Source organism: Micropterus salmoides, unplaced genomic scaffold (genome assembly GCF_014851395.1).
Source record: "Micropterus salmoides isolate LMB-PRFRI ecotype aquatic unplaced genomic scaffold, ASM1485139v1 Ms_hic_scaffold_8, whole genome shotgun sequence".
NCBI lineage: Eukaryota > Metazoa > Chordata > Actinopteri > Centrarchiformes > Centrarchidae > Micropterus > Micropterus salmoides.
Window position 1 is genome coordinate 1638414 of NW_024044570.1, and position 26776 is coordinate 1665189.

Consider the following 26776-nt stretch of genomic DNA (forward strand, 5'->3'; position numbering starts at 1 on the left):
GCATTATAATCTATCTTATGATGGTTTATTGCATTAAATCACAGCTTTTTTGTTTATTTTTTTTTTATGAGGCGAGGATGAAAATATCTCATTTCTTCTTTATTGCATCTCCATTTACTCTGTAATGGTAAAATAAATGTGTTAATTTAGCTTCTGACCTTTCAAAAGGAGACCAGAATTATGCATCCAGGCCAAATGGTTGAGGAGATATTCCTGAGTCATTTTGGGTTTTTCCTGGAAAAGGGTGTCTGCAAAACTACTAATAATAATAATAATAAGATTAAAAAAAAAAAATCACAGCTGGGTGATCGATTGCTTTTCCCTGTGAGCAGATAGAGGAAGCGGAACTGATCTGTAAACTCCGTGTATTTGCAGTGAAGTCTGGTGTGGAGCTGTTTGTTCTTTACGCATGAAGATAAAGATCCGCTAAAGCTGCTGTCAGCGTCTCCAAAGTCAGCCTGTCCTTTCTGCTATGGCGTCTTCTGCAGAATGGCAGTAGTGTTCAGCCTTGTGTCGTTAACTGTCACCAAGGTTTTACAGTTTTCGGGACTTAGCGACAACAGGAATGCGCTGAAGACTCAGAAGATGGAGGAGAAAGCGCTGGAAGTTTACGGTGAGTGACCCCTGGAGCTGCAGGGAACTTTAATGTCATTAACGAGCTTATGTGAGAGAGAGATTTGGGTTTGTGCAAGTGAGAAAACTGTACACCAGACTCTATTCAAAAATGGGGGCTTTTAAGTGTGCTGGCCGCTCGTCGGACTGTCACACAGCACTCGGCTAAAATAACGAACTTGTTTCACAAACGGCGCCAGATTGTAATCAAAATGATGTGTGGGGTGTTTTTATTATTATTTTAGACCGTAAGAGAAGTTACATTAAAGTTAAAGGCTTCTTTTTGGGTCTGATGTCCATGATTGGTTGCCCTTAAAAATTAGAGATACCTTCTTTTGTATCCAATATTATTTTTTATGGATAATTTGGACGCACACGTTGTAATTGTAATTCTTTTGGGTAAATACCACAAATACTTGCAAGTTGAAAGGCAGTACTCCCTCTTTTACTGTGTTCATAAGTTCTTTTACCAACTACTTCCAGTCGCTGAAAGCAAAACTTGTTCAGTCCTCGCTTTGTTAATGTCTCATCTTCCTCTCTTGTCCTCATCTTCTGCACTTACAGCAGGAGAAATAGGTAAATAACACATCAACATTTTCTTTAGTGAACATATTTCCAATGAAGTTGGGACGTTGTGTAAAACATCAATACAATGATTTGCAAATCCTTTTCAACCCATGTTCAATTGAATGCACCACAAAGACATTTAATGTTCAAACTGATGCATGTTTACCGCTGTGTTATATCACCTTTCCTTTAACTATAAATGTTTGGGAACTGAGGACACTAACTGTTGAAGCTTTGTAGCTGGAATTCTTTCTCATTTATGCTTGATGTCCAACTTCAGTTGCTCAACGGTCCGGGGTCTCCGTTGTTCATAATGCGCCACACATTTTCAATAGGAGACAGGTCTGGACTGCAGGCAGGCCGGTCTGGGTGCCGCACTCTTTTACTACGAAGCCACGCTGCTGTGACCCGTGCAGGATGTGGCTTGGCATCATCTCGCTGGAATAAACAGGGACGTCCCTGAAAAAGACGTTGTTAGGATGGCAGAATATGTTGCTCCAAAACCTGCATGTACTTTTCAGCATTAATGTGCAAGTTCCCCTGCCATGGGCACTAACACCCCCCCATACCATCACAGATGCTGGCTTTCCAACTTTGCGCTGATTACAAGCCGGATGGTCCTTTTCCTCTTTGGCCCGGAGGACACGACGTCCATAACGTCCAAAATGTGGACTCGTCAGACCACAGCACACTTTTCCACTTTGCGTCAGTCCATCTCAGAGAAGCCGGCGGCGTTTCAGGGTGTTGTTGATATGTGGCTTTGGTAGAGTTTTAACTCGCACGTGTTGATTGTGTGAACTGACTCTGGTTTCCTGAAGTGTTGCTGAGCCCGTGTGGTAATATCCTTTACACACTGATGTCTGTTTTTAATGCAGTGCCCAGAGGGGTCGAAGGTCACGGGCATTAAGTGATGGTTTTCGGTCTTGCTGCTTATGTGCAGAGATTTATCCAGATTCTCTGAATCTTTTGATGATGTTACGGACCTTAGATGATGAAATCCCTAAATTCCTTGCAGTTGCACGTTGAGAAACGTTCTTCTGAAACTGTTTCTGGGATGCACCTTTTATACCCAATCATGACTCACCTGTTTCCAATTAACCTGTTCACCTGTGGAAAGTTCCAAACAGCTGTTTTTGAGCATTCCTCAGTCTCTAGTCCCTGTCTCAGCTTTATTTGGAACGTGGTGCAGGCATCAAATTCAAAGTGAGTGAATATTTGCAAAAAACAATAAAGTTTATCAGTTTGAACCTTAAATATCTTGTCTTTATAGTGTGTTAAACTGAATATTAATAATAATATATTTGTAAATGATTGTATTCTGGTTTTATTTACGTTTTACACAACGTACCGGCTTCATTGGAACTGGGGTTGTACATGAAACTGTCACCAGGCTTCAGTATTAACTCAAGCAATCCACACATACATAAATCAAAACATTGAAGACCATAAAGAAAGTTATGTTTAAAAAAGATAAATAAACTTAATTTTATTTAATACTTAGTGGAGAAGCCTTTGTTTGAAATCAGCTTCCAGACGCCTCCTGTAAGAAGAAATTACTCTGCCGCAATATTCAGGTGGTAAAGGGCTCCATTCTTTAATTATCTGAAGTCTGCCAGTACCATGCGATTAAAAACAGCACCACACCATGACGCTTCCACCTCCAAACGTCCCTGTCGGTGTTGTGTTTTTAGGGTGAAGTGCAGTGCCATTTCTTCTCCAAACATGGTGTGCAGAATCAAAAGTTCAGGCTTGCTCTCATGGTACCAGACCACACCCTGCCAGTATTTCATTGGCTTGCGAGGAGCTCTCGTGCGTGGCCGGTTGATGACTGAGTGATGGAGCTTCCGCTTGCGGATGATGGCCCCAGTGGTGCTTACTGGAAGATTCAGAAGTTTTGAAATACGTCTGTATCCGATTCCATCAATGCTCTTGGCTTTTACCCATCATGAGATGTTTCTTGTGTGACACCTTGATAACAAAAAGCCTTTTTGTAGACCATCGCTCTACTAACCCAGCTGATAACACTTTGCCTGACAGGAGGTAAAATGACTTTCTACTAACTACTGATGGATCTCAGCTGCTTCCTGGACTCTCCTTGCCAGTCCAGTATTCTTTTCCTGCGTCATTCCACTTTATTGCACATAACTTTATTTGTGGTCTTTAATGTTTGGTATTAACTCAAGAAATCCACATGTGTACAGGCTCACTGGAAATATCTTACTGAACAAAATGTTGACGTGTTAAATACTTATTCCCCCACTGTGACTGTTTTTATTTACTTAGTTTATTCAAAAAACTATCTCTACTTTATTATTATCTGTTTACTTATATTATCCTGATCTCGGTCTTTCAGTTTATTACTTACATTGTCTGCTGCTATGTTCATGTGTGCTATAATATCATTTCTTCATTTTCTGTTGGATGTATACCCATTCCCTAACTTGTTTGTATATTTTGTACTTTTTCAATAAGGGGGGTTATGGCAGGTTGCCCTCACTGCAGGCGTAAACATAAATAAATGATCTATTCTTTCTGAGTGGAGTGACATGAAGTTTGGTGTGTTTGGACGAATGTCAGGTTTTGGGATTAGTACTTGAACGGAACTCCAAATAAAGTAATTATTTTCTGAATGGAGTTTGGTTTGTGAGTAACATGTAGAGCGACTACAACTGATGTATCCTGTTATTTTTTTATTAAATCTAAAAACTGTAACATTAGAACTGTCTATCCAATCCATAAATCGTAGTTTTGTTTTGTTTTGATGCAATGAATTCATTTTAAGTTGCTGTATTTCAAAATTCACTTGTCATTCGGTGAAACCAAAAAAGGAATTTCATCACACAATGCAAATCCTGCAGATGTTTTGGGTTTATTTTGGATTCATATAAAACTAAACTCACTTTAAACTACTTTGTAGTAGTTGTACTAAACCAAGACGCGTCTTTTTTCCTGCCTTTTTGTCAGATGTGATTCGATCGATCCGGGACCCGGAGAAGCCCAACACCCTGGAGGAGCTGGACGTGGTGACGGAGAAATGCGTGGAGGTCCGGGAGCTCGGAGAGGACGAGTACCTCATCATTATCAAGTTCTCTCCAACCGTCCCCCACTGCTCTCTGGCCACTCTGATCGGTGAGTCACTCAGCTGATAACAGAACGCGAGTCTGGATGGTCTTGACACACACCGAGATGACGGCAGACTCGTCGTACCGGTTTGTAGGCTTCATTCAGGGTGTAGTCAGATCACTAGAATTAAAATGCACTCCTGTTGGAGTGGAGATGTTTTCACTACCAGCCACCCTTTTTACATTACAGGGAGTCACTTTATTCAATATTAACATTAAAGTACTGCTCAATAATGCTTTTTAAAGGAATAATTCACCCAAAAATCAGTAGTACATACAATACAACAACAGTTTTATACATTTCCTTTGAGGATTAGAAGAAAACTTAACTTTGGTGTTAAAAAAAATACTAAAAATGAAATAAAAACAAAACACAAGAGGTTTGAAAAAACCAGACGTTATAACCCATCACATGAGTTTTTATAGCCCTGAACTAACTTCAATATTACCTTTTCTAACGTGCTAGCATCACCTGCGGAGCTGCAGCTAACGATTATTTTATCATCAGTTAAAACTTAAATTAAAACTAATTTTCTCAATCGCTTGGTTTATAAAATCCTAGAACAGTGAAAAATGCACAGTTTCCCAAAGGACCAGCTGAAAAGCCTAAAGATGTTTAGTTTGCCCTCAGAAGATTACAAAACCAGCAACTTCTCACATGAGGTTTGATTAATTATCAAAATGGCTGCTGATCAATCATCTGTCCAACCATTTCAGCTCAAATCACCTGCACGTTACCTAACATCAGCCGCTAGGCTGTGACCTGACAGAGAGCTTTACATTAACGCCACCGAAGTCCTGTGCAATTAACCCTTTCACGCATAGTGCTCACTACAGTGGACAGCTATTCAAAAGACACTTGAATGTGCAGAGGTCCTGATGGTCTAGTTGTGTATCAGCCACTACAGCGGACGCTAGTGTGTCATGCCATACGCTGCCACCCTCTGGTAAGCCGTTGTAATTGCAACTTAAATTCATCAAAACCAAGATGGCCGACGGATGATCGGAAACCCTGTGCAGTTCAGGTAAATCTTGACATTCCTCCAATTATAGGAGACCCCTGCAGGTAAATACAATTTGGTAACATTGAGTAAAAACTGAGGAGTAATACAATTGTTCAACTTTTAACAAGTATTGATTTTTATGCTGGGAGGAAGTTGCAATTAATCATCTGTCCACTAAATTGGACATTATGCTTGCTGGCTATATTTTAAATACTAGTTCATTGTATTTAAAATATAGCCAGCAAGCATAAGCTCAGAAGTGAGCTTCAGCGTTTTTGCATTGCATTAAACTGCATTAGAATATGTTAAAATATGTGACCACATTAGTTTAACAGCCTGAAAAATATAGTTTTCACATACTATATAATTGTATTCATTGGTTTGTTAAATAAATATTTCTTAAGTTAAAACCTTACGCGCATGCTGTCCACCTTAGTGGACATGTAAAAAAACTCCTTGAAAAATGTGTCTTTAAAATTTTTTTATTTTGCATGCCTAAAGAGCAATAAAAACACATGCAATTCATGCATGAAAGGGTTAATTAATCGGCTGATATTAGACAGATAAACTCGAAAAGTAACAAGAAATTGCCGTACAGAAATGCCAAACTAGTTCAATCTCGAAACGTTTTCCACCCGTTAGCTACAGTTTCCAGGTTGAAGATGTTTTCTAGAAATATTAAGGTAGGTTTTCTCTGGTTTGGGGGGCGTGTTGAGGTGTTACAGGATCAGCAGCAACATGTATGTAAACCCTGCATATTAAAAAGGAAGTTAAGTGAAGAGCGCTTGCGAACACAACTGGGTGTTCAAGGCAGCACTGTTTCTGTTCAAATAAATGTATTGCTAAGTTTGGTCGAGGGTCCAGGTTTGAGTGGATTTATTCATGTTTACACTGTAAAAAAAAAATTTATTTATGTGTTTTTGTTGAAAGTCAGATTACCTGAATATGAATCATCACGGTACTTTTCTTCAGAAGGAATATTGTACCTCTTTTGTTTTTCATAACTACTCTTTATTTTCTTATTACATGAGCGACCGTTATGGCCTTTTGTTTACTGCACTGCTACTAGAAGCGAGTACAGTTCAGTACTGCAGCTGAAAGCTTGACCCTTCACCTCATTACTGTGGGTGACCAGTCTAATCTGTTTCAGTCAGAGAAATGACAAGAATGTGAATCTGAATAAGAGGAATCCGTTCCTGGATCACAGCGTTGCGCTCGAGCTGTAATCCCGTCCGAGAAGTGGGATCATGGAAACATGTGAAGAAAATGTTATACACACGAAACACATCTTTGCTTTTCATAAATTGAAATCTGTGTGACTTGTGTCTGAGTTTCTGTGCAGTTATTTTTGGCTCTTTTAAACATAATGTCCCTGCTAACTGGATGGCAGAAGGGTAAATATAAAACTTGGCTTCCATTCATGCACATATGCACACAGTTAATTGGATTCGGGAGTCCATTAGCTACAAGATATGAAGTGGGCACAAGTCCAGCGCTGGAACAGACCACTTCACGAGTTTTACTCTCAGCACTCTGCGCCTGTGTTCAGGCTCTCAGCAGGGTGAAAAACACACATTAGTCTTTTCACTCAGCAGTTTTCACTCGCCATGTATATCTTAGTCATCCAGACAGTTTTATAATGAGCGAGCAGTTTTTCAAAGACACCTTAAGTAGTTTAAGAGTCACATAGAACTTATTTTCCACATTATAATTTCTGTTGTCTGAACCTGCTTGTTCCAAACACGGTTTTCAGTTGCAGTAAACAAGATTCAAGATGTGTTTTGTATGATTTTTATGCATCGTTTACACAAAGCACATTTGCTTTTGATGCTTTGTAACGACCCAAAAAGCTTTTAGTTTGGTGATTTTCAGGTCTAGTGGAGACCTTTTGGGACATCTAGCTTTGAATGATTTAACTTTTCTGCTAAATTTAATCATTGTTTATTTTTTTGCAATTATTAATCGAATAACTGATTTAGTAAATACCTATAAAATTAATCACCAACTATTTTAATAATTATAAAGGTTGAGTCTTTGTTTTTACTTTGTTTTTTTTTTGTTTTTTTAGACAAATTCTCTGATCCCAACTTATATGTGAACATTTTGGTTTCATTACTCCTATGACAGTAAACTGAATATCTGTGGGGTTGTGGACAAAACAAGACAATTGAGAACATCATCTTGGGACATTTTACATATTAAATAACTAATCAAGAAGATAATCAACTCCTTTATTTATTTTTTCAGTCCTATATTGTAGTTCTGTGACTCCTGTATGGCCGCTTTGTATGATGATAAAAATATTTTTTTTTCTTATACTGATTCTTGTAATGTAAATGCTCCGTTCTTGTATAGCGCCTTTCTAGTCGCTTGTTGTTTTCGACCACTCAAAGCGCTTTTACACTACATCTATTCATACACTGAGCCTAAGTGCTCAAACAGAAACTAACATTCATTCGGGGTTCAGGATCTTGCCCAAGGACACTTCGACCACAACCAGGGGGAGCCAGGGATTGAACCGCCAACCTTCCGATTAACGGCCAACCCGCTCTACCTCCTGAGCCACTGCCGCCCTTGGCTGTAAGTTTAGGAAGCACTTGATTTGATCTGCAGCAGAGATTTCCATGAGCGGAGCACACATTTTAAAAGGCGATATCGCCGTCGATCATGTTCATTTAATTGTGGGGAGATAAAATCGTAATTGCGATCACTATTCGATTAATTGTGCAGCCCTAGTGACAGGAAGAGTGTCCTCTTGGATGGTGGATGGTCTTAATTGTGAATAACTGCCCTCTAAGTTCCCCGTCTAGTGGAGAAAACGCTGCCTCTACTGTTGCGTCTGTCGTGCTGAAACAGGAACTGTTGACACAAAGGTGGAAGAACGTTGTCACTGTATGCTGCTGCATTAAGATTAAAGGGCCTGAAGCAGGAAAAGAAAACGGTACACAGAAGTGTGTGTGGACGCTTGCAGCATAACATCTGGACAGGATTGTCCACATACTTTTGGCCGTATAGTTTTTATCTTCTGATGTATTTTAAGCCCTAACGCTGCGACAGGTTTGAATAATATTTAACTTCAATTAACATGAGAACAGGTGAATTACCATATGTTGATATAGGACTTCAGTCATGGTTCAGTTACATGGAAATATAGAAAAAGAAGAAGTAACGTCCAGCCCTAATTGTAGAGCCCATACACACACAGTGCATGCTGGGAGCCGGTAGACTCTCAGTTTGAGTGTGAATGAACTGGCAGATCTTCCCTCTGGGGGATTGTCTTAATAGGATGAATATTTGAGAATTAATTGACGGCTCCCCTGAAGATATCTCGGCCTCTTCTAACTCCGAACGTGTGCCGGAGGGAAGAATTTTATGCGGCAGATGATTTCCTGACCAGAGGGGGCTGCTGGCGTTCCGCTGCACTGTTCTTCACTCCCTGCAGCTGCCAGCAGAAGCTTTTTAACACGGCTGCCAGCAGATCGACCCACATCCCTGCGTCCATTTTAGGACGTTTTGCTGCCCATTTTCAGCAGCCTCAAGAGTTTGAAAGCAGAACCAGTGGTTTGAAATCATCAAACGGTAAATGACAGGATTTGGTGGAGGGGAGGGCTTCGTTCTCGTTCAAACATCAGACAGACAGAAATCTATCAGAGGAAAGGGAAAAATACAGCAGCAGGAAACAGAGCAGATATACTGTGTTTGTCAGGGTATGATGAGGATCCCGTTTAGGTTCAAAGAGTTAGTGAACCGATGCAGGAACCTGTACAGAACCACCTGCACTCTGCAGAAAATGATCATAATTATCTAATCACATTCAGAATCAGGTTGATTGCCAGGGACATTTTCACATGAGAGGTATTTTGGTGCTTACATGAACATAAATATATAAAGATAGAAAAAGTAAAGCTCAAAAATGTTCAAGTAGGACTATGCCAAATAAATAAAAGAAATGTTACTGAAGGAAACTTAAAAACGTATAATTCAGAAGGAGTCTGGCACAAAATCGAAAGACACAATAAAATATGAAACAACCAAGATGGGGAAACTAGAGTCATTTAAAAGATTTTATAACTTATCAAAAACCATCAGTACAGTATGTAAATTATATTTATGATATTACAGATTGTTTTACATGAAGTGCGTACATATAGATCCTAATGGGGATCAGAAGAAAATGCATCTAGCCTAGTATTATCTCTTAAATGTGGTTAGGTGGTGATGTGGTCAGTTTAGATAAACATACATATTTCCTTCCTGTGCGTTTGTGACTGCAGTTCAGTTTATTTATGTAGCACAAACCTGCACTGAGGCAGTTCCAAAGGGCCTTACAAACTTAAAAAAAATGAATTGTTATCTTGGATCTCTCCCGATAATTGTACCTTTTTAAAATGTAAAAACACGTGTCAAACTTCTCAAATGTCAAATACAAGAACTGAAAAAAATACAATCTGAAACAGGCAAATCGATGCACATCATCTTTGGATTTATACAACATGATTCACAATCGATTGAATTAATAGAAAGGGGGGGGGGGGCAGTGTTTCCAGGCTCTTACGCCGACCCTCACTCTGAATGAATAAATGAGCGAATGCACAGCAGTAGTCTTCTATTCAGAAACCACACATGGATGCAACTCCGAGGAGAACGTGTGCAGCCCGCCGTCTCTCTGTATCACCGTGAATGAAAGAAAGTATTCCTGTGAGGAACATAATTAAAGCATGACGCAGCTTAAACATTTACAAAAGATTCGTCCAGTGGTTCGAGCTGAACGACTGTTATCAGCAATCATTCTGAGAATCTGTTTAGTGAAAACACGTCCTCTCTCTGGTGGCAGCACGTGCTGCTTCTCTAGAGACTAGAAAAATGAATCAGTAGATTTACCATTAAGGAAGATAATTAGTTTTAAGGTGTGTTCACATGAAGCAAATTTAATCCTCGCAACGCTCTCCTCGCGGGGGTTTTATCGCTGGACAACTGCACACAAGGCGATAACTCGAATAAACACAACCTGCGATTACTACATGAACCCAAAGTAAAAGTTTTGCTGGGATTTAATTGCAATAAACGGATCAAACTGATGCCGAAATTCGTTTCTCCAAATAATGTCCAGTTTTGAGAAGCTCCAGTGAAGATAAATCAATGTTGTAATCCCAAAAACTAAAGGAAAAAGCTCATTTAATAAAAGCGGTTAACTCGGAGCTGCTCCCGCAGGTGAACGGTGTAGCTACGGGGGTTTATTTGTCCAAAAGCTGCAGCGCTGCTCCCGGCTCTTTGTCCTACACTTCCCCCCTCCGCCTGGTCCTCTCCACACAACGCTGTGAAGCGGTCGGTGACGTCCGGATAATCTCACCGCTGATGGGCTTTCGCAACAAAGCGTCAAGCGAATTTCTCGCTTAAAAGTTGAAAGATTTGAACTTGAGCGAACCGGCGAATGTCGCAACAAACCCATCTTCTGCGACGCCCGGAGCGAATTCGCATGAATTTGCATTGTTGCAAAGGCTGGATTGGCTTTAAGTGTGAACACGCCGTTACTGATGATATCAAAGGGTGAAATGACAACTGGATTTTGTTGCATCTGACGAATGACATCTGCGCTGGTGTGTTTACTGTCGCTTCACCCTGTCCGTGCTTGTAAAATATCCACCATGTCAGATAACATCTCTCTTTGTGTTTCTCTGCAAAATGCAAAAATGGGTCACAAAAATACCTGCAGGTAACGTCTACACGTGGGAAACATGCCACAGTGTCTGCGTACTTTACTGACTGTATGACAATCAGGGTGTTGTGAATTATTCAGAAGGACAAGAAGATTAATAAAAATGTTATTCACATTCTCTTGGAAAAACATTATCTATTATCCTTCACCAAGTCCTCCTGCAAATGAGTGTTAATTACTCAGTTTGCATGCTTGATATTGGCCGTCCATGTCTGCTCTCTCTCTTTTTCTGTCTAATCCCCAGCAGACATCAGTCTGACACAATCGCCTCCATCTGCTGGATATTTTTCCTGCTCTGAAATGTTGCTTTTCATCATCTGTGATCAGTGTCTGACGGTGATGTGGTGTGTGTGTTTGTGTCTGCAGGCCTGTGCTTACAAGTGAAGCTGCAGCGATGTTTGCCATTTAAACACAAGGTGAGTAGCAGAGCAGTGACCGTCTGTCGGCAGCTAGCCGTGCAGATCATCTACTTTTCACTTGACGCCGTCCTCATTTCTGTACATCGGTGTGCTGAACAGCAGCCGTATCAGACGAAAAGCTCGCAGTGAATTCACTGAGTCCACTGAGCTGTGGGCAACAGCTGAGCCCTGTGTTTCTACAGCTCGCTCTGTCGGCTGCTGTCCCACCACGTGTTCAGCCTGTATTTTAATAGCACCGTTAAAGTAGCTGAATTAGCTGTTAGCAGCTCCTGTTTGGATTCTACTCATGTATGTAGGTTACTTTCACACTGAAGTTTAAACTTTTGCTAGGGGCCGGTTTTTCATGGTGTGGTCTTTTGTTAAGACAAATCTTAATAGTACGGTTTTACACTTTTAGACAACAGTTTGGCCTCTTAAGATGACAATGCCATCCATCCATTATCTATACCCGCTTATCCGTGCAGGGTCGCGGGGGGCTGGAGCCAGCTCCATAAAGAAATGCCTTTCCCATTTTAGTGTAGAAGAACTTGACCTCAACCCTATTGAACACCTTTGGGACGAACTACAATGTCTCTCTTCTTAATAAACGGGCAAGAATTCCCTCAGACAAACTCCAAAATCTTGTAGAAGAGCTTTGCCAGAAGAGTGAAAGCTGTTACAGCTGCAAAGGGGGGCCAACTCCATATGAATGCCTATGGATGTCATAAAAGTAATGTGTAGGTGTCCCAGTACTTTTGTCCATATAGTATATTTCACTCGTTCTACTTTCAAATAAACTCTGTATCAGCTGTCTGTCTGCAAATCCTCCTCAGAGTCAGAGCATCTGGGCCCAGCCTTATCTACGAGCAGCACCGGTTTTCTAAGCAGATTTATGTGTAATGAACACGGACACACTGAGTCTAAAAGGATGTGTAGTGTCCGTGTGTCCGGATTTGACTGAGTTATAAGTCAGAGGAGTGTGTTTTTCCAGTAACCTGTGCTAAGGGATTTAAAGGACCTCCTCCATCAGCTGCAGCTTCGCCTGCTGACTGTGCTGGTGAGCAGATAAATCAGCAGCGTTCACCCTTTCACCTCACACAGTGTCTTTGCCTGAAGCCTCTTCCTCTGCGCCTTCCTGCACCTCCTGAGAGGGGTGCGGCTCAGTCTGAAAATCCCTTTAGGTATTTTTTGTGAACTGGTTTCATCCAGTGGTTTTATATCTTTTAATGATTAAATGTATGTTTTGGAACTGAGCTGTTGTTACGAACTGGTTTAAGGTTAAACATGGTCACTAGCTGGTGGCGATTACATAATTCCACAAAGCATGTTTTACCCCACAGAACAGAAGTTTAAAGACTCGACCAAACAAATCGAGCGCTCCCACGGGCAACAGAAGAAGGTGGGGGAGTTGGTAGAGACGGGACTTCTGGAGCAACTGGGCTGTTGTTTCATTAACAATTCAAAGAGTACAGCTCAGAGAAACAGAGGGAGGCAGAAACACAGTCAGCCCGTTAAAAACAGCTAATTAGCTGTTAATTCTCGTCCCACTTTTAGAGGTCAAGGGTCACAGAGAGAAGAGTTTTCCTGGACGACCATCAAACGGAGCGTGTGGAGGCAGGTGGAGAGCTGCGTGCTTCATCTCCGCAGCATTGAAGCGGCTCTACAAACAAAGATGAGTAGCCTCTTGATTGGAGGAGTGTTTCCTATCGGGGAGCTGCTGAACATCTGCTCGGTGCAGAGAGCGCAGCCAACACGACGCAGCTTCACACTGCAGTCTGAGCTAAGAAAGGCAGAGAGACACAGGTCACATCAAGCGGTATCTTTATTTCCTTGATGTCATACAAGCTTTTAAAAGAGTTTTTGTTGGGTAGGACATTAAACACTGTCACATCAGCGGGCTATAAGTAATGTAGACAGTTTGATCTTCATGGAGGGGTAGAAAGTTTCTCTACCGAAACATCAAGAAAAGTCAAGAGATTAAAGTGATCTAAAAGGTGCCAGAATAAGAAAAGAAGGACAGTGTTTAGGTTGACCACTGATGTTGGGTGATCCGGTCTGGCTCGCAGTCGCTGTTCAAGTTCATTTGAAAGGTGTTGGATGGGTTTGAGGTGAGAGCTCTGTGCAGGCACGTCGACTTCTTTCACATCAGACTGAGAAAACCATTTCTTTACGGCTGAGCAGGAACGGGACAAACACAATCTGATGACACACAGAACAAATATTTTACGCTTTGTTACGAAACATTTATATTGTTTGGTGTCGCTGTGAACAGTTTCTTGTCTCAGCGTTTGAACCGTCACCACCCGTTTACTTAATTGCGTTTGTTCTCTGAGCTGCACGTGTCGCTTTTCTCTCTCTTACTCTGCAGTTTTCAGTCCAAACTGCCTTCCTCTAAACATTTCTTCTCTTTTAAGTAAGCATGTAGCAAATATCTGAATAAATAACACCAGAAAGAAGAAAAACGCTGTGCGACCTGCCTTTTAACATCAGTTCTTTTTCCTTTTCTCAGTTGGAAATTTACATTTCAGAAGGAACCCATTCTACTGAGGAAGATAGTAAGTGTCTTTAAATTTTTTTTTTTCAATTTAAAACAAAATGTGTTTGCTTAGATTAAACAACCTCCCACTGAGGCAATTCTCTCAGACATGTTGGATGTGCTGTGTTCTGCAGCTAGAAATTCAACAAAGTCAACATTAGTGTTTAAGGGTCAGCGAGGTTAAACCAACGGTCTGATGCAGTTTTACAAACAAAGGGTTGAAGTAACGGCATGTTCCCCACCGATGATCTAACAGGCTGATTCTTGTGTTTTTCTTCATGCTAGCAGTCTAAAGGTGTCTTAAGACTAAATGCAAAGCATGTTTTAGAGGCGGGGCAATTGCATACACGGTGAAAAAGAAACACGGCTGTCCAAAGTCTGCTTCGGCCTCATTCTGAACACACGTTCAAGATTTAAAAGTTGCTCATCAAGACATTATGGTAGTTTCTGGTGAGATTGTCCACAGAGGATTAATCCTAATGATTTAGGTGACATCATGATCTGCACAGCTGCACAGTTAATTGAAATATTGATATCGCAGTGTGGCCAAGAGCAACATCCAAATTGCAGAAGCTGAAGTTTTTTTGAAAACGGTGCCGCAGAGACACCCGCCTACACATCCTGTTCTCCAGAGAAAGAAATCGGTTTCTTTGATGTAGACATCGTCATGATTTAGTAGTTATTTTCTGTGAAAATGACAGTGATGCAAAAATGATCATTCCCACTAATCGTGAGTCATACTGCAATAAATCATCACAATATGATTTTTACCATATTTTGCATCACTTTGTTCTAAAACGCAGTATCTCAAAGTCGACTGCACTTTCCTATAGGCCACTCATGTGACTCATTTGCCTTTATTACCTGTGACAGGTTCTTCACACATTAACACTAATGATGGACCTCCAGCACAGGCAGTCATGGCTAAAAATAAAACTAAAGTTCATCTGTAGGCAGAACATCCACTTTAAAAAGCAAAAAATAAAACCTTAGTTTTGGCCCATTTGTGCAATAATGCAGCACTGAAACAGTGAAGCTGCTGTTCCGCTGGGAGTTACTCACTGAAGTTTGTGTCTCCAGTTAACAAGCAGATCAACGACAAGGAGCGAGTGGCGGCCGCCATGGAAAACCCAAACCTGAGGGAGATCGTGGAGCAGTGCGTCACCGAACCGGATGACTGACGGAGGAAGCTCCACCTACCTGAAGCAAACCCGTGTGTGTGTGTGTGTGTGTGTGTGTGTGTTATTACTCAGATTCTGCTCTGGGGAGTTTGCAGGTGTCTGGAGGATTTTCTGGAGAGTCTCCAGTGAGAAGCTGAGGAACACTGAGGAGGTGATTTAAAGCCAGAATGGAAGCTGGAATAAAGCCACAGATGTGTGTTGACTTTCCCATCATTCCCTGTCGGGCCGCCTCATGATGCGCAGCAGCAGGTCTTTGTTGTTGTCGTCGTCTGCAGAGTTCTATTTAAGGACACGCTGCAGAAGAAGTGGGCCAGTGTTTTCATCTTTTCCTGTATTGACTGTTTTTAGAAGTCTGTCCTTTTTTTAAAATGCACTCATCCGCTGGTTCAGATTTATGTCTGAGTAGAAAATATGAATCTTAGAGGGAATGATTTTTAAAAAGATAAATGTAAAAAAAGAATCTGATATTAAAAGCTACATCAAAGAGAAGCAGCTGCTGAGTTGTGTGTGACTGAATAATGAGTCTGAATCATTTAGCAGATTTAGAAAGGTTCCTGCTTTACAGAGTGCCTGTTAAAATACCACTATTCAAGCAAATACACACACTTACATAAATAAGTTTACTTTTACCTGGGATTTTTCTCTCATGTCTTTCTCTTTTAAGTCGCCAAACTCCATGGAAGAATAACTAAATCACTGGATTTGCCCTGAAGTATAAACTTCACTAGCTTAACTTTAAACCTACAGCAGAGACGACTTGTAAAAGTTGAAATGTTGAACTTATTTCCACATCCAGCAGCTACAGAGCAACATGATGCTTCATGTGGAGTCGTGTTTGTGTCACCTGATGAAGGTGAGTCTAGTATTCTGTGTTTGGTCGCCGCCTGCTCCTCAGGGAGAACAATCCACTGTGTTCACCAGCTGCTCTCTGACGGAGTCTGTCTGCGGTTTGCTGCCAAGCAGGTCGCGTTCAACGGCTTCATCTCTGAAAATGCCGCTGAGCGAGCACTGGACAGAAAATAATGAGCTGGAAGTCACTCAAAAGCTCTGTAAAGCTGAGGGCAGCTGCAGATTTAGTTGATAATTGAGTCTTGCTGCTTTAACCAAAACAACCGTGCAAAGAGGGAACAGACTCTGAATATCCTCACTCTGCAAAAAATCTAAAAAGGGTCTAAAACTAAAATTTGTCCTTCAGTTTATTAAGGCTGAGTAGCCTAAAAAACAGAAATGCCTCAAATATAGATAGATAGATGGATGGATGTAGATCTGTCTTTACATCAGCTAAGCACAGCATACTACAGTTTTTATTTTAAGTTTTTAATTTAAGACTTTTAGCTGATCTTAGAACAGGAAAATGGTACAAGGCTTAGCTTAATTACATAAAGTATAGAGAAGTTATCAAGTAAGGGGATTAATGTAATAAGATGATTTTGAAATGGTGATAAATAAACCATGACTCCCTTCCTTCGTTAGCAAATCTTCAGTTAAACTAATTATCCAAAGACAAGATTTCATTTTTCATTTTTCAGAAATATCCACTTTGGATCTTCTTCCCAACTGAACCTGGCTCAGATATTTCAACAACACTGAACGGCTTTTTAAGGAGAGATGGACTTGAGGACACGTTTCAGCTCTGCTTAGTATTTGTAATGGCAGGATTCACATGTTGGGGGCGCTGTTGGACTTACATCAAAGATCCTGTGAGGAATAAACGATAATTAGAGCTGTGTCAGGACCACAGAGCTGATAAACATCCGAATAGATCCATGCCTTCATTAGAGAGTTGAATTCAGCCGATACAAACTGCATAAATAAACACAAAGTTCCACCTAAAGTTACCGGCAGAAGTTGGAGTCTGCTGAAACCACGCTGTGTTCTGTTGGATTCCTGCAGACTCTGAGCTCTCCAGCTGAACAGATGAAAACAGCTGCAGAGTATGAAAGGGTTTTTTTCTTCTTCTTTTTTTTGGTGCAAAACAACTTGAGCACTGTGACAGTGGAATTTCTAGTTGTAGAAAATAGCCACATGCACATTGGTAAATTCAAAGTCAGAGAAAAAAATGCAACCTTGTAGATTTCTTTCCCCCTCTACCACAAAAATCACAACAGTTCTCAAATTCTTCATTGCTGGTGCACAAATCCTCTTCTGTGAATCACAAATTAAAGAACTCATGCGCTCACATTTTTGCTGCAGTGAATATTGTGCAAACACATTCACATACCTTTACCTAAAAATGTCAATTCATGCAGCCAGAGTAGAATGTATTTAGACATTTAACATGTGAGTTTGCAGTAATCGGCAAAGAAAAAGGGGTCAACGAGACACCGCACTTACAAAGCTTAGTGGACTTTAAGAGACAGCTGACCACCTAGAGCACACTTCAGCTATTTTTTTTCTCCATAGCTCTGTACCTGCACTCTGCATAATGAGAAAGTTGAATCTAATCTAAGCAGAAGTGGCACCAAATGAAGAGCAGGTTGGGAACTGAAAGAACTGACTCCCTTCAAAGAGCTTTTTGATTTGATACTTTCTAAATCCAGCTGTCTGTTGCTGAATTTGTGTGTTTTTACATGAAAGTATTGATACTTTTTAAGTAAATGATGTGAATGCACACAGTGTACGTCCTTGCTAATGCCTTGCTCTGTGTTGGAAAGCAGTGAAAGCTAAATGTAATGCAGTGCCACAGCCTCACAGCTCCCATACAGCCCACGTCTGTGATCAAAGCCAGTGTGCAAATGCCGAGCAACAATAAAGCCTCAACACTGGCACATCCAGCAGTTCAGGGGGGTACAGAGCAAGTATCTCTGACTCTGCTGCGCTGAATTATTAGCCTCTCTGACAGGAGGCTGGGAGCCCCGCGGGAAAGCCTTTGATTACAGAGGAGAAGAGGTGATTTGGATTCAGCGTCAGAAACATTTTCAGGGCTCTAGTAATGAAATGGGAGTGTAAGGAGAGGCGGGAGAGCATAGAGACTACTGCGTCGGCTCTGATATCAGGTAAATTGGTATTTTCTGTCAGCAGTGTGTGTGTGTTTTAATAGTGTCTGTCTGTGTCGCCTTCAAGTCCATACTACACAGCTGATCTTTGGGCCTTAGGTGGGAAGCAGGAGTTTTAATGTTGACACCACTTTCATGAAATGGCTTATTGAATCTGTTCTTACATTCTCATTTGTCAGCTGGTACGGGTCACTTAACCTTAAAAACAAAAATCGATTGCAAGGCATCATCAGAGTGTGCTAGTTGTGCGTGAAAATCACAGCCATGAACGACCTTTTGCTTTTCTTTGTGGTTAGGACTTTGAAGAATGCCCTATTCAAAGGAGTTCAAGTTGCTTCCATCTGGCCATATATAGCTTTAGTGTATGTTTTTTAATATTTTAATAGTCATATTTATTTATTGCCTATGTATAAATATCCTGCTTGATAGTCGTGTGCTGACAGCATAAAGACTTGCCTCTCTGGGATACTAAAGATATCCTTGATCCTTGACATTGTTGGATCCACGTTTCAAACACATAAATGTGATAATTATGTGTTATTTTAGGCTACAATTTGCATTTAATTCTGGTCATTTACCACATTTCTCAACAGTGTCTTTAACCTCGAAGCCACCCTGCCGCCCACTGTGATAGCTGTGCTTACAAATAACATTTTTCATACATACACTGAGCAAAATTACAAAACGCAACACTTTTGTTTTCTCCCCCATTCGTCATGAGCTGATTCACAAATCTGTCAAAATCTGTGTCAGTGAGCACTTCTCCTTTGCCGAGATAATCCATCCACCTCACAGGTGTGGCATATCAAGATGCTGATCAGACAGCATGGGGATTGCACAGGTGGGCCTTAGGCTGGCCACAATAAAAGGCCTCAGGCTGGCCACAATAAAAGGCCTCAGGCTGGCCACAATAAAAGGCTATTTAATGGGGTTAATTGAGTCTGTCATTACCACTCCAGGCTCGCTGTGCCAGCTTCTGCACTATGTAACACTGGGGTAATGTAACAGGAAGTGCTCTTGCGCTGGTTGCTGTCTAGCTTTGTTAGCTAGTTCACCACCCAAGTTTCAAGCAACATTATGCTGCTGCTGGCAGAGAGTGGCGCAGGGGGCGAGCCTGCAGCATCCTCGATTGATTTATTGTTATCTAATGGCAGAGGCAAAAAGACAGAAGGGGATATTGACATTGACAGAAGAAGCCATCAAGAGCAAAGAGAGAGACCAAGCAAGAGGCTGCCGGACATTGGCAAGACAGACGCTGAGCTGCCTTCTTTCAGCCTTGCTTGGTGACTTGCTAGTTTTTGATCGTAATATGATCATAATAAATGCATTATTATTTATGAGAGCATTGAATTACACTCTGAAACAGTAGGGGTGACAAATAGCACCCCCCCCACACACACACACACACACACACACATCTTACATAATGTTGCTTTAAATACCTTCAACACAATCTTATAAAAAACAGACAAAGTACATCTTTACTATTTGGAAATCAAATATAATGTCATGTTCAAAATGGCTTTTCATTTCCTAAAAAGCTGCTCACTGTGGTTTAAATCAAACAGGAGGAAATGGACGATTTTCAGCAGGATGAATCCACATGTCATGCTCTAGTGAGCAGGACGGTGTAGTCGGGCTGAGTCAGAGTGTGTTCATGGTGATGAAGGAACATGTGACCCAGTGCAGCAGTGAGGCTCACTGACGGGTTTAATATTTTCTAGATAACAATGGAGCTCCATGGCTCAGAGAAGAATCATCAGGCTGTGAGACACTCAGGGCTCGTTAGGTGACGTTCACTGCTGGTCTGACAAACATGAGAGAAGCAGAATATCACCAGCGTTCCTCTAATTTGAAATAATTAAAAGGAAAGTAAAAATGTATGCAGTCAAGAATGCGTATCTTCTTCTTCATTAATTAGCCATGTTCCTCATTCTCAGTGTAGTTCTTCTTGCTGCTCCACCCTCTGCCACCCTGCTCCGGACCCCCACTGTGTGTTCAATCGCCTCCCGCAGGGGCTCCGCTGGGATCTCCTCTCACACTGAAAAGCTCTGCATATCTATCTCAACTGGTGCTGCAACGGATCAGCTGCTGAATGCACAATTGATTATCTGACCACAGGTAGGTGGAGATGGACTGGTGTATATACACACAGGGATTGATTAGGGAATTAGAGGTAGGTGTGTGTGTGTGTGTGTGTGTGTGTGTGTGTGTGTGTGTGTGTGTGTGTGTGTGTGTGTGTGTGGTGTGTGTTGGTTGAACAGCAAATGACAAGTTGGTGTCTGGCAGGCATTCAGGGAGGAAAACCCGAATATTTTCTCGTGCTTTTTGTTCAGCGTGATGTTTTTGTTTTGGAAAATGTTCAGCTGACACACACACACACACACACACAGTCCTGACTACGCTGTGTTGTAATTCTGCCGCTGTAAATGGATTCTGCTCTATTACCTGAAGGCTTTTCAGTTACAAGGAAAAGGAAATATCAACATATTTTTTTTGAATGCATTTTTCAGACAGCAGAGGAACATGACTGATTAATGATGTGTTGTCCACCCCTGGGTCTTTCTTACTGACAAATTGCATCTTCATTCCAAATTGCCATATGTTGGTGTTTTAGTGACGTTTTGTTTTGAGGGGGGAAACGTGCTATCTGTTTTGATTTTATTTAAAGGAAATTGGCTTTCTTGTCGAGTTAGATTTTCAGATTGAAACCACTCTCATGTCTGTACGTTAACTATGAAGCTACAGCCAGCAGCCGGATAACTTATCTTAGCATAAAGACTGGAAACGAGGGGAAACAGCAAGCCTGGTTCTGTTAAAAAGGTAATAACGTGCGTCTACCAGCACCTCTAAAGGTCTGCATTTAGCCCATCTTGTATTTTCTTTAATCCATACAAAAACAGTAGTGTGAAAACGACAATTCAGGGGTTTACAGAGGGTTATGTGTCGGACTATTTTTTGGCTGGGACCATAACATTGCTGGAGTTTCCACTGGTTTCCTGGCAGCTGCTCAAAATGGAGAGCTTAACAGCAGCTGCTCTGGTTATCAGGCAGACTCAGATGGCCAGGTAAACGCTGGAAAGCTAGGCAAAACACACTGGGCCAGTATATTCCCTCATCAGCCACTCACTTTAAGTATTGAGTGGCTGATGAGGGAATGAGGTGCAGGTGGGGAAGCTCAGGTGAGGTGAAAGCAGTTCAGTTCATTTATTATTATCCCAAGTGGGGAAACTTGACTTGCAGTCAGGAGAGTTAGTGACATGGCAGGTGAACACAGAGCAAAAACATGAAAGGTGATTTATATCGGGCCGGACATGTAGAAGGTCTAGTGGGTTTGGATCAGAATGGGGATGGGCTACACACTGGTGATAAAGGAATCAAATTGTGTATCAACCACCCAAAAAAAATTTAAAAAATAAAACAAAATAATATTTTGCATGAATTGCTTGAATTCTGTTGCATTCACATGAGTCATACTGAGTTAGGGCAGAGAGCAGTTGTTTTCTATAGGCAATAATATTACATTTTATTTATATAGCGCTTTACAAGGTAAAAAAACAAGACCAGCATAAAAAACTCAACTAACAAAGATAACTATTAAAAGTTGAAAGTAAAAAAGCAGAAACAGCATGAGAACCATTAAGCATTGTGCACGCTGCTAATGCATCTGGGCAACTTGCAGTTTTGCAGGAGCGCTCTGAACGCCTGGAGTTAAAGAAAGGCCCTTCTGTGCTGGTGATGAAAACCTTTACAGTTTCTCGGAAATAACAATGGAGGACAAACTAGTAGTGGCTGTTGATGGGCTCTTTGATTTGAACTATACAGGAAACAGCAGGCCTGGAGGCAACATAGTGTCACTCAATTGTTTTCATTAATTGTATCGTTCATTAACTGTACTAATAGTTTGTGGTTTGCGTTCAGCTAATGTTACCTCACGTTTAACTTTGTTAAAAGTCACTGATTCATCCTGAAAATAGACCTCAAAGCTCCTGGACCAGTTGGTGATTTCTCCTCTTTCTGAGGGTCCTGCATGGATTTTCCCGCCTCTCACCCTCAGTCAGAGCCAGAGCAAGTGCCCCCCACCACTTGGTCATTTGTATATATATATAAACTTTATTTTAAAGCAGTGTTCGGGAACCTGTGGCTCTTTTGATGGCTGCATCTGGCTCGCAGACAAATCTTTAATAAAAAAAGAATAACATTAAAAATATTAAACATTCTCATGTATTTCAATCCATTCATTTCCTACCGCTCATGTTCATGGTTGCGGGTGGCTGGAGCCAATCACCGCTGTACTCCGGGACAACACCAAATTTTTATTGGATAATGCGTAACGTACACGGGTCGTTGTGAGGTCAGAAAGTAAACTTCCCGCCTTTTAATCAAGTTGTCAGCTACCTAATTGCAGAAACCCTTTTGACAAAGAAGATGGCTAAAGAAAAAAGATGAGCAGTATCGTACTTTTCACCTTTGTGGAGAGAGCGGGTTCTGTAGTGTGTCTAGTATGCAATGATAAAATTACATTGATGAAACGGTCAAATATAAAGCGGCACTTCGACACACGCCATACTACATTTGCATTGAAATATCCTGCGGGGCACAGCAGGAAGAAAGCATGTCAAGAGCTACTGTGCAGAGTGCAAGCTAGTCAGCAGCAACTCCGTGTTTGGACACAACAAGGTGACTGGAATTCAGCTAGCTTTGCTGGCGCTTTAGCAATTGTGAGAAATGGAAAGCCGTTCACAGATGGGGAGTATGCCAAAACATTCATGCTTGATGTTGCAATGAACTTTTTGACGATTTTCGGATGAAGACAGATAGTCAAACGAATAAAAGACACGCCTCTGTCGCCAAGAACTGTTCACGATTGTACCATCATGATGGCAAATCAAATTGAGGCAACACAAGTGAAGGACATAAATGCAGCACCATTCTTTTCTCTCGCCTGAATGAGTCAACAGACATAAGCCATTTATCCCAGTTCAAGGTATGCTGTCGTGCTGTTTTGCCTATGAAAGGGACAAGAGGGGAGGATTTATTCAAGTCTTTCACTGAGTTTGCTAAAGAAAAAAATCTACAGATGGATAAACTTATTTCGGTGTGTACTGATGGTGCTCCGTGCATGGTGGGGAAAAACAGAGGATTCCTAGCGCTTCTTCGTGAACATGAAAAGAGACCCATCCTAAGTTTTCACTGCATCCGACATCAGGAGGCGCTTTGTGCTCAGATGTGCGGCGAGCAGCTTGGTGAGGGATGTCGCTAGTCATTCGGGTGGTCAACTTTTTGTTGCCCGAGCTTTAAATGATCGGCAGTTTAAAACACTGCTAGATGAAGTTGGAATAATTATCCTGGTCTGCTTCTGGTGCGTGGTTGTCAAGAGGGAAGGTGCTCAGCTGTTTGGCGGCTTGTCTGAGCGAAATCCGGACTTTTCTTGAAATGAAAAACGTCGAGCATCCTGAGTTAGCTAACACTGAGCGGCTCCTGAAGTTCTACTATCTCGTGGACATGACTGAACATCTGAACCAGCTCAATGTGAAAATGCAAGGCGTTGGAAATACAGTCTTATCCCTTCAACAAGCAGTGTTTGCATTTGAAAACAACCACAGACTGCAGCGTTTGAGTATGCTGTACTGACAATGTTTGGCTCTATGTATGCATGAGAGCAGTCTTTCTCACATCTAAAGAACATTAAGACCAACTATGATCTAAAATTTAACGGATGGAAGTCTCAACGCCTGCATGAAGCTTAACCTCACCACGTATCAACCAGACTACAAAGCCGTCAGCAAAACCGTGCAGCACCAGAAGTCGTATTAATGGTACTTTATTCATCATTGGTTAGAAACAGCATAACGTTATTAAAAAGAATTCAGAGACTTAATGTACTTTAAAGTGTGGTCTTACATAAAATGCACACATTTACTTGTTTAGTGTTAAACATTGTATGGCTCTCTCAGTCAAAAAGGTTCCGACCCCTGCTTTAAAGCAAGCAGGGTTAGGCCGAGTACAGGTGATGCCTTGGCTGCCTGCAATCGGGGCCTTATTGAGTCTCTCCAGTCGTTAATAATGTAGCTGTTTATCTGAAGTGAGCAAAGAGCATCTGAAGGCAGCAGCATGAGACGATGTTCAGTTCTTTTAACCTTGAGATCAACAAATGTCAAGTGAAATGTCATCTCTGGACAACAACACGCACACATCCGCGTCTTGAATATTAATAAAACAGCATCTGTAGTTCAGCCATCTCTGCACAAACCTTCAGTTTCCATTTCTTTTGAACAGTGATGAAAGATGGAGGCGAGGAGATGGACGCACAGTTATGAGGCACCATTATAATCAACACAGAGTTTGAAAAAGCAGTGGATAAAAACATCCCTTGGTGTGAGGAGACCCAGGTTCAATCCCCCACTGTGACCCATCCACATTGTGTCCCTTAGCAAGACACTTAACCCCTCGTGCTCCAGAGCGTGAGACCTCTGACATGTAGAGCAATTGTAAGTCGCTTTGGATAAAGCGTCGGCTAAATGAATAAATGTAAATGTAAGACAGTGTGTAACGTCAGGTTGAGTGAATCAAATACTGAATGCTGGTCAGACAACATGAAAAAAAGCTCTTTCAACAAAATACATCACACAACACACGGATATGCTTGAAGTGACACCAACAGATGTGATGGACACTCACCTCTGGGCCAGCGGGAGGAACAAAGCTGTGATGCATGTTCGGTAAAGTTTTCAGCCCGTCTCCTGTGAGAAAAATGAATTTATTTCGGGGTTCTGTTGAGCAGCTCTTTTTATCAAACAGTCCCAGACCGAAAGCCAAGAGCCGTGACAAGGATACGCATCCAGTGTGAGCACTGGTCCGTGAGAATTGGAATTATCTTAAAATTACAGTGTGAGCTGTGTTTACAAAGAGGCCCATTCTTTTGGTTTGGGATGTGCTGCCAAAATCCCTTTTCAAGTGTTCCACTTGTCTCTACATGTTCTTCGCATATTAGTCTTGAAGAGCAAGTGCACGCTGTCCAGTGCTGAAGGAGATGCGAATATGCTTTAAAAGTAACTTGCATATTTAAACAGGCTTTATGTTTTTTATTGCCTATTTGGGAATCGGTTGTAACCTCACATAAAAATTAACCACACGCCTGCTTTCTCTGTCCCTTGGAACAGCTACTATTCTGCGGAAAAAATGGGGTTGGATTGTCTGCATCGTCGCTCCCGAGCCTCTGGCCTCCTGATTCTGAACCGTCCACACAGCGGACAGCACCGCAGCTAATGAACTGGAGTCCGCTATAAAACCAAAAAAACGACCGGCTCCCAACACAACAAGACTAAAAAACAAAGGAAAGGCTTAAGTCACGAAGAGACTTCCGCTTTGTTTGGAACGACAAAAGGACCCAGTCAGTCTTTCATCCCAGGGCGGCCTGACAGTGTTGGAGCCCTAGGCGAGATTTGAAATTGGTTTGTTTCGACAATGGAGGGGACACATGAAGAGCAGCTCAGGGGGTTCTCCCCCAGACAATTTTAAGCATTAAGACATAATTTTCTGCATCATGGTGAAATTTGTGCTCCAATTTATGGTGCAAATGTCTTTAGTTATATAAAGGGAAACACAATGTTCAGGTGGCAGGTGACAATTCAAAACAATGTAAAGAATATAATGCATTCAGGCTCTCAGGCATCCTGGCCATTGCATTTAAATGTTTTCACCTTTAAATCAAATTTTCTAATTAATAAAATCCTGATGAGTCAGTACACGTTGCCACCCTCTTTTGAGTCTCCGTTTTCACCTCAATGATAAATTAATTCCTTTTTAATTCAGTTATAAACTCCTGCACTTTAATAGCTCGTGTTTCAGCAGGTTTTCAGCTCATGTTGAAAACTTTCTGCACATTCAGATCTCTCCCACATATCGTGTTCTCTGACATGTGAGAAAGAAGTCACTGCATTACAAGACTAAAGTCATATTAAATGAGAATTCATGATGTTTAAGTCTTCCGGCCCGTCCTCTGCTGTGTTTTACGTTATTGCTCTGCTGGTAGTTTAGACCGTTTGACCGACACTTTGGGACATGTGAAACCAAAACAAACCGAAAACACTTGTGATCAGGCACAAATCTCACCACAAATCCACACGTTAACTTCAGAGCAAGGTTGCGCCTCAGTTTTTAGATGGTTTATAGTGCAAAACTTACGACTTGTCACAACTGTCTGGACTCACAGCGCGAGGTGCATTTGACGCTTTCTCTTGCGGCGCTCCCTGACATTTTGTGCCTAAGTCGCCTAGCCACAGGCCGGCAGTTCATTCTATTGGACAGGTAAACCAACATTACAAAAGCATGTGAATATATTGTGATTTCTTGCTTTAGTCGGCTCAAGTTAGATAGCTATTGTTAACATTATCTGTTGCAAAATACTACAGTTGTGAGGCTTTCCACATTACTTCAACCAGCTAACGCTATCCATGTTACCATCTGTGTGTCACTAGTATTATGTCAAAGTGTTGGTTTTAGCCTGCAGGAAATTATGTAACAGTACAAAGAAAGTGTGCAGCGATTTGTTTGTTAGCTGATAGTGATGCAAGGCAGGAGCAAGCCAGCTATAGGGCTGAACGATTAATCCTTTTGTGATGTAGGTTAATTATACATCTGA

The 26776-nt window shown here is 41.4% G+C and overlaps 1 protein-coding gene across 3 annotated transcripts; it reads left to right on the forward strand.

Moving 5' to 3' along the window:
• Window positions 1-349: 349 nt before the first annotated feature.
• ciao2a (cytosolic iron-sulfur assembly component 2A) lies at window positions 350-20354 on the forward strand. Of its 3 annotated transcripts, XR_005442903.1 has the most exons (6): window positions 355-613; window positions 4144-4308; window positions 11388-11437; window positions 13929-13974; window positions 15036-15196; window positions 20313-20354. XR_005442903.1 is itself a non-coding variant. In XM_038707030.1 (5 exons), exons 1-5 carry the CDS (start codon window positions 490-492, stop codon window positions 15134-15136), a joined length of 486 nt encoding a protein of 161 aa, XP_038562958.1. In that variant the 5' UTR covers window positions 355-489; the 3' UTR covers window positions 15137-15628. The 3 variants fall into 3 exon arrangements, 2 of the variants coding, with proteins under 2 accessions (XP_038562959.1, XP_038562958.1); XM_038707030.1 differs by lacking the exon at window positions 20313-20354 and having other exon boundaries at window positions 15036-15628; XM_038707031.1 differs by lacking the exons at window positions 13929-13974; window positions 15036-15196; window positions 20313-20354 and adding an exon at window positions 12974-13903 and having other exon boundaries at window positions 350-613.
• The last annotated feature ends 6422 nt before the right edge of the window (window positions 20355-26776 follow it).

Coding starts and splice junctions, on each gene's coding strand:
- ciao2a (XM_038707030.1), top strand. CDS start 490: ATGGCAGTAGTGTTCAGCCTTGTGTCGTTAACTGTCACCAAGGTTTTA. Junction 4,309..11,387: donor CTCTCTGGCCACTCTGATCG/GTGAGTCACTCA, acceptor TTGTGTCTGCAG/GCCTGTGCTTACAAGTGAAG. Junction 13,975..15,035: donor CCATTCTACTGAGGAAGATA/GTAAGTGTCTTT, acceptor TTGTGTCTCCAG/TTAACAAGCAGATCAACGAC.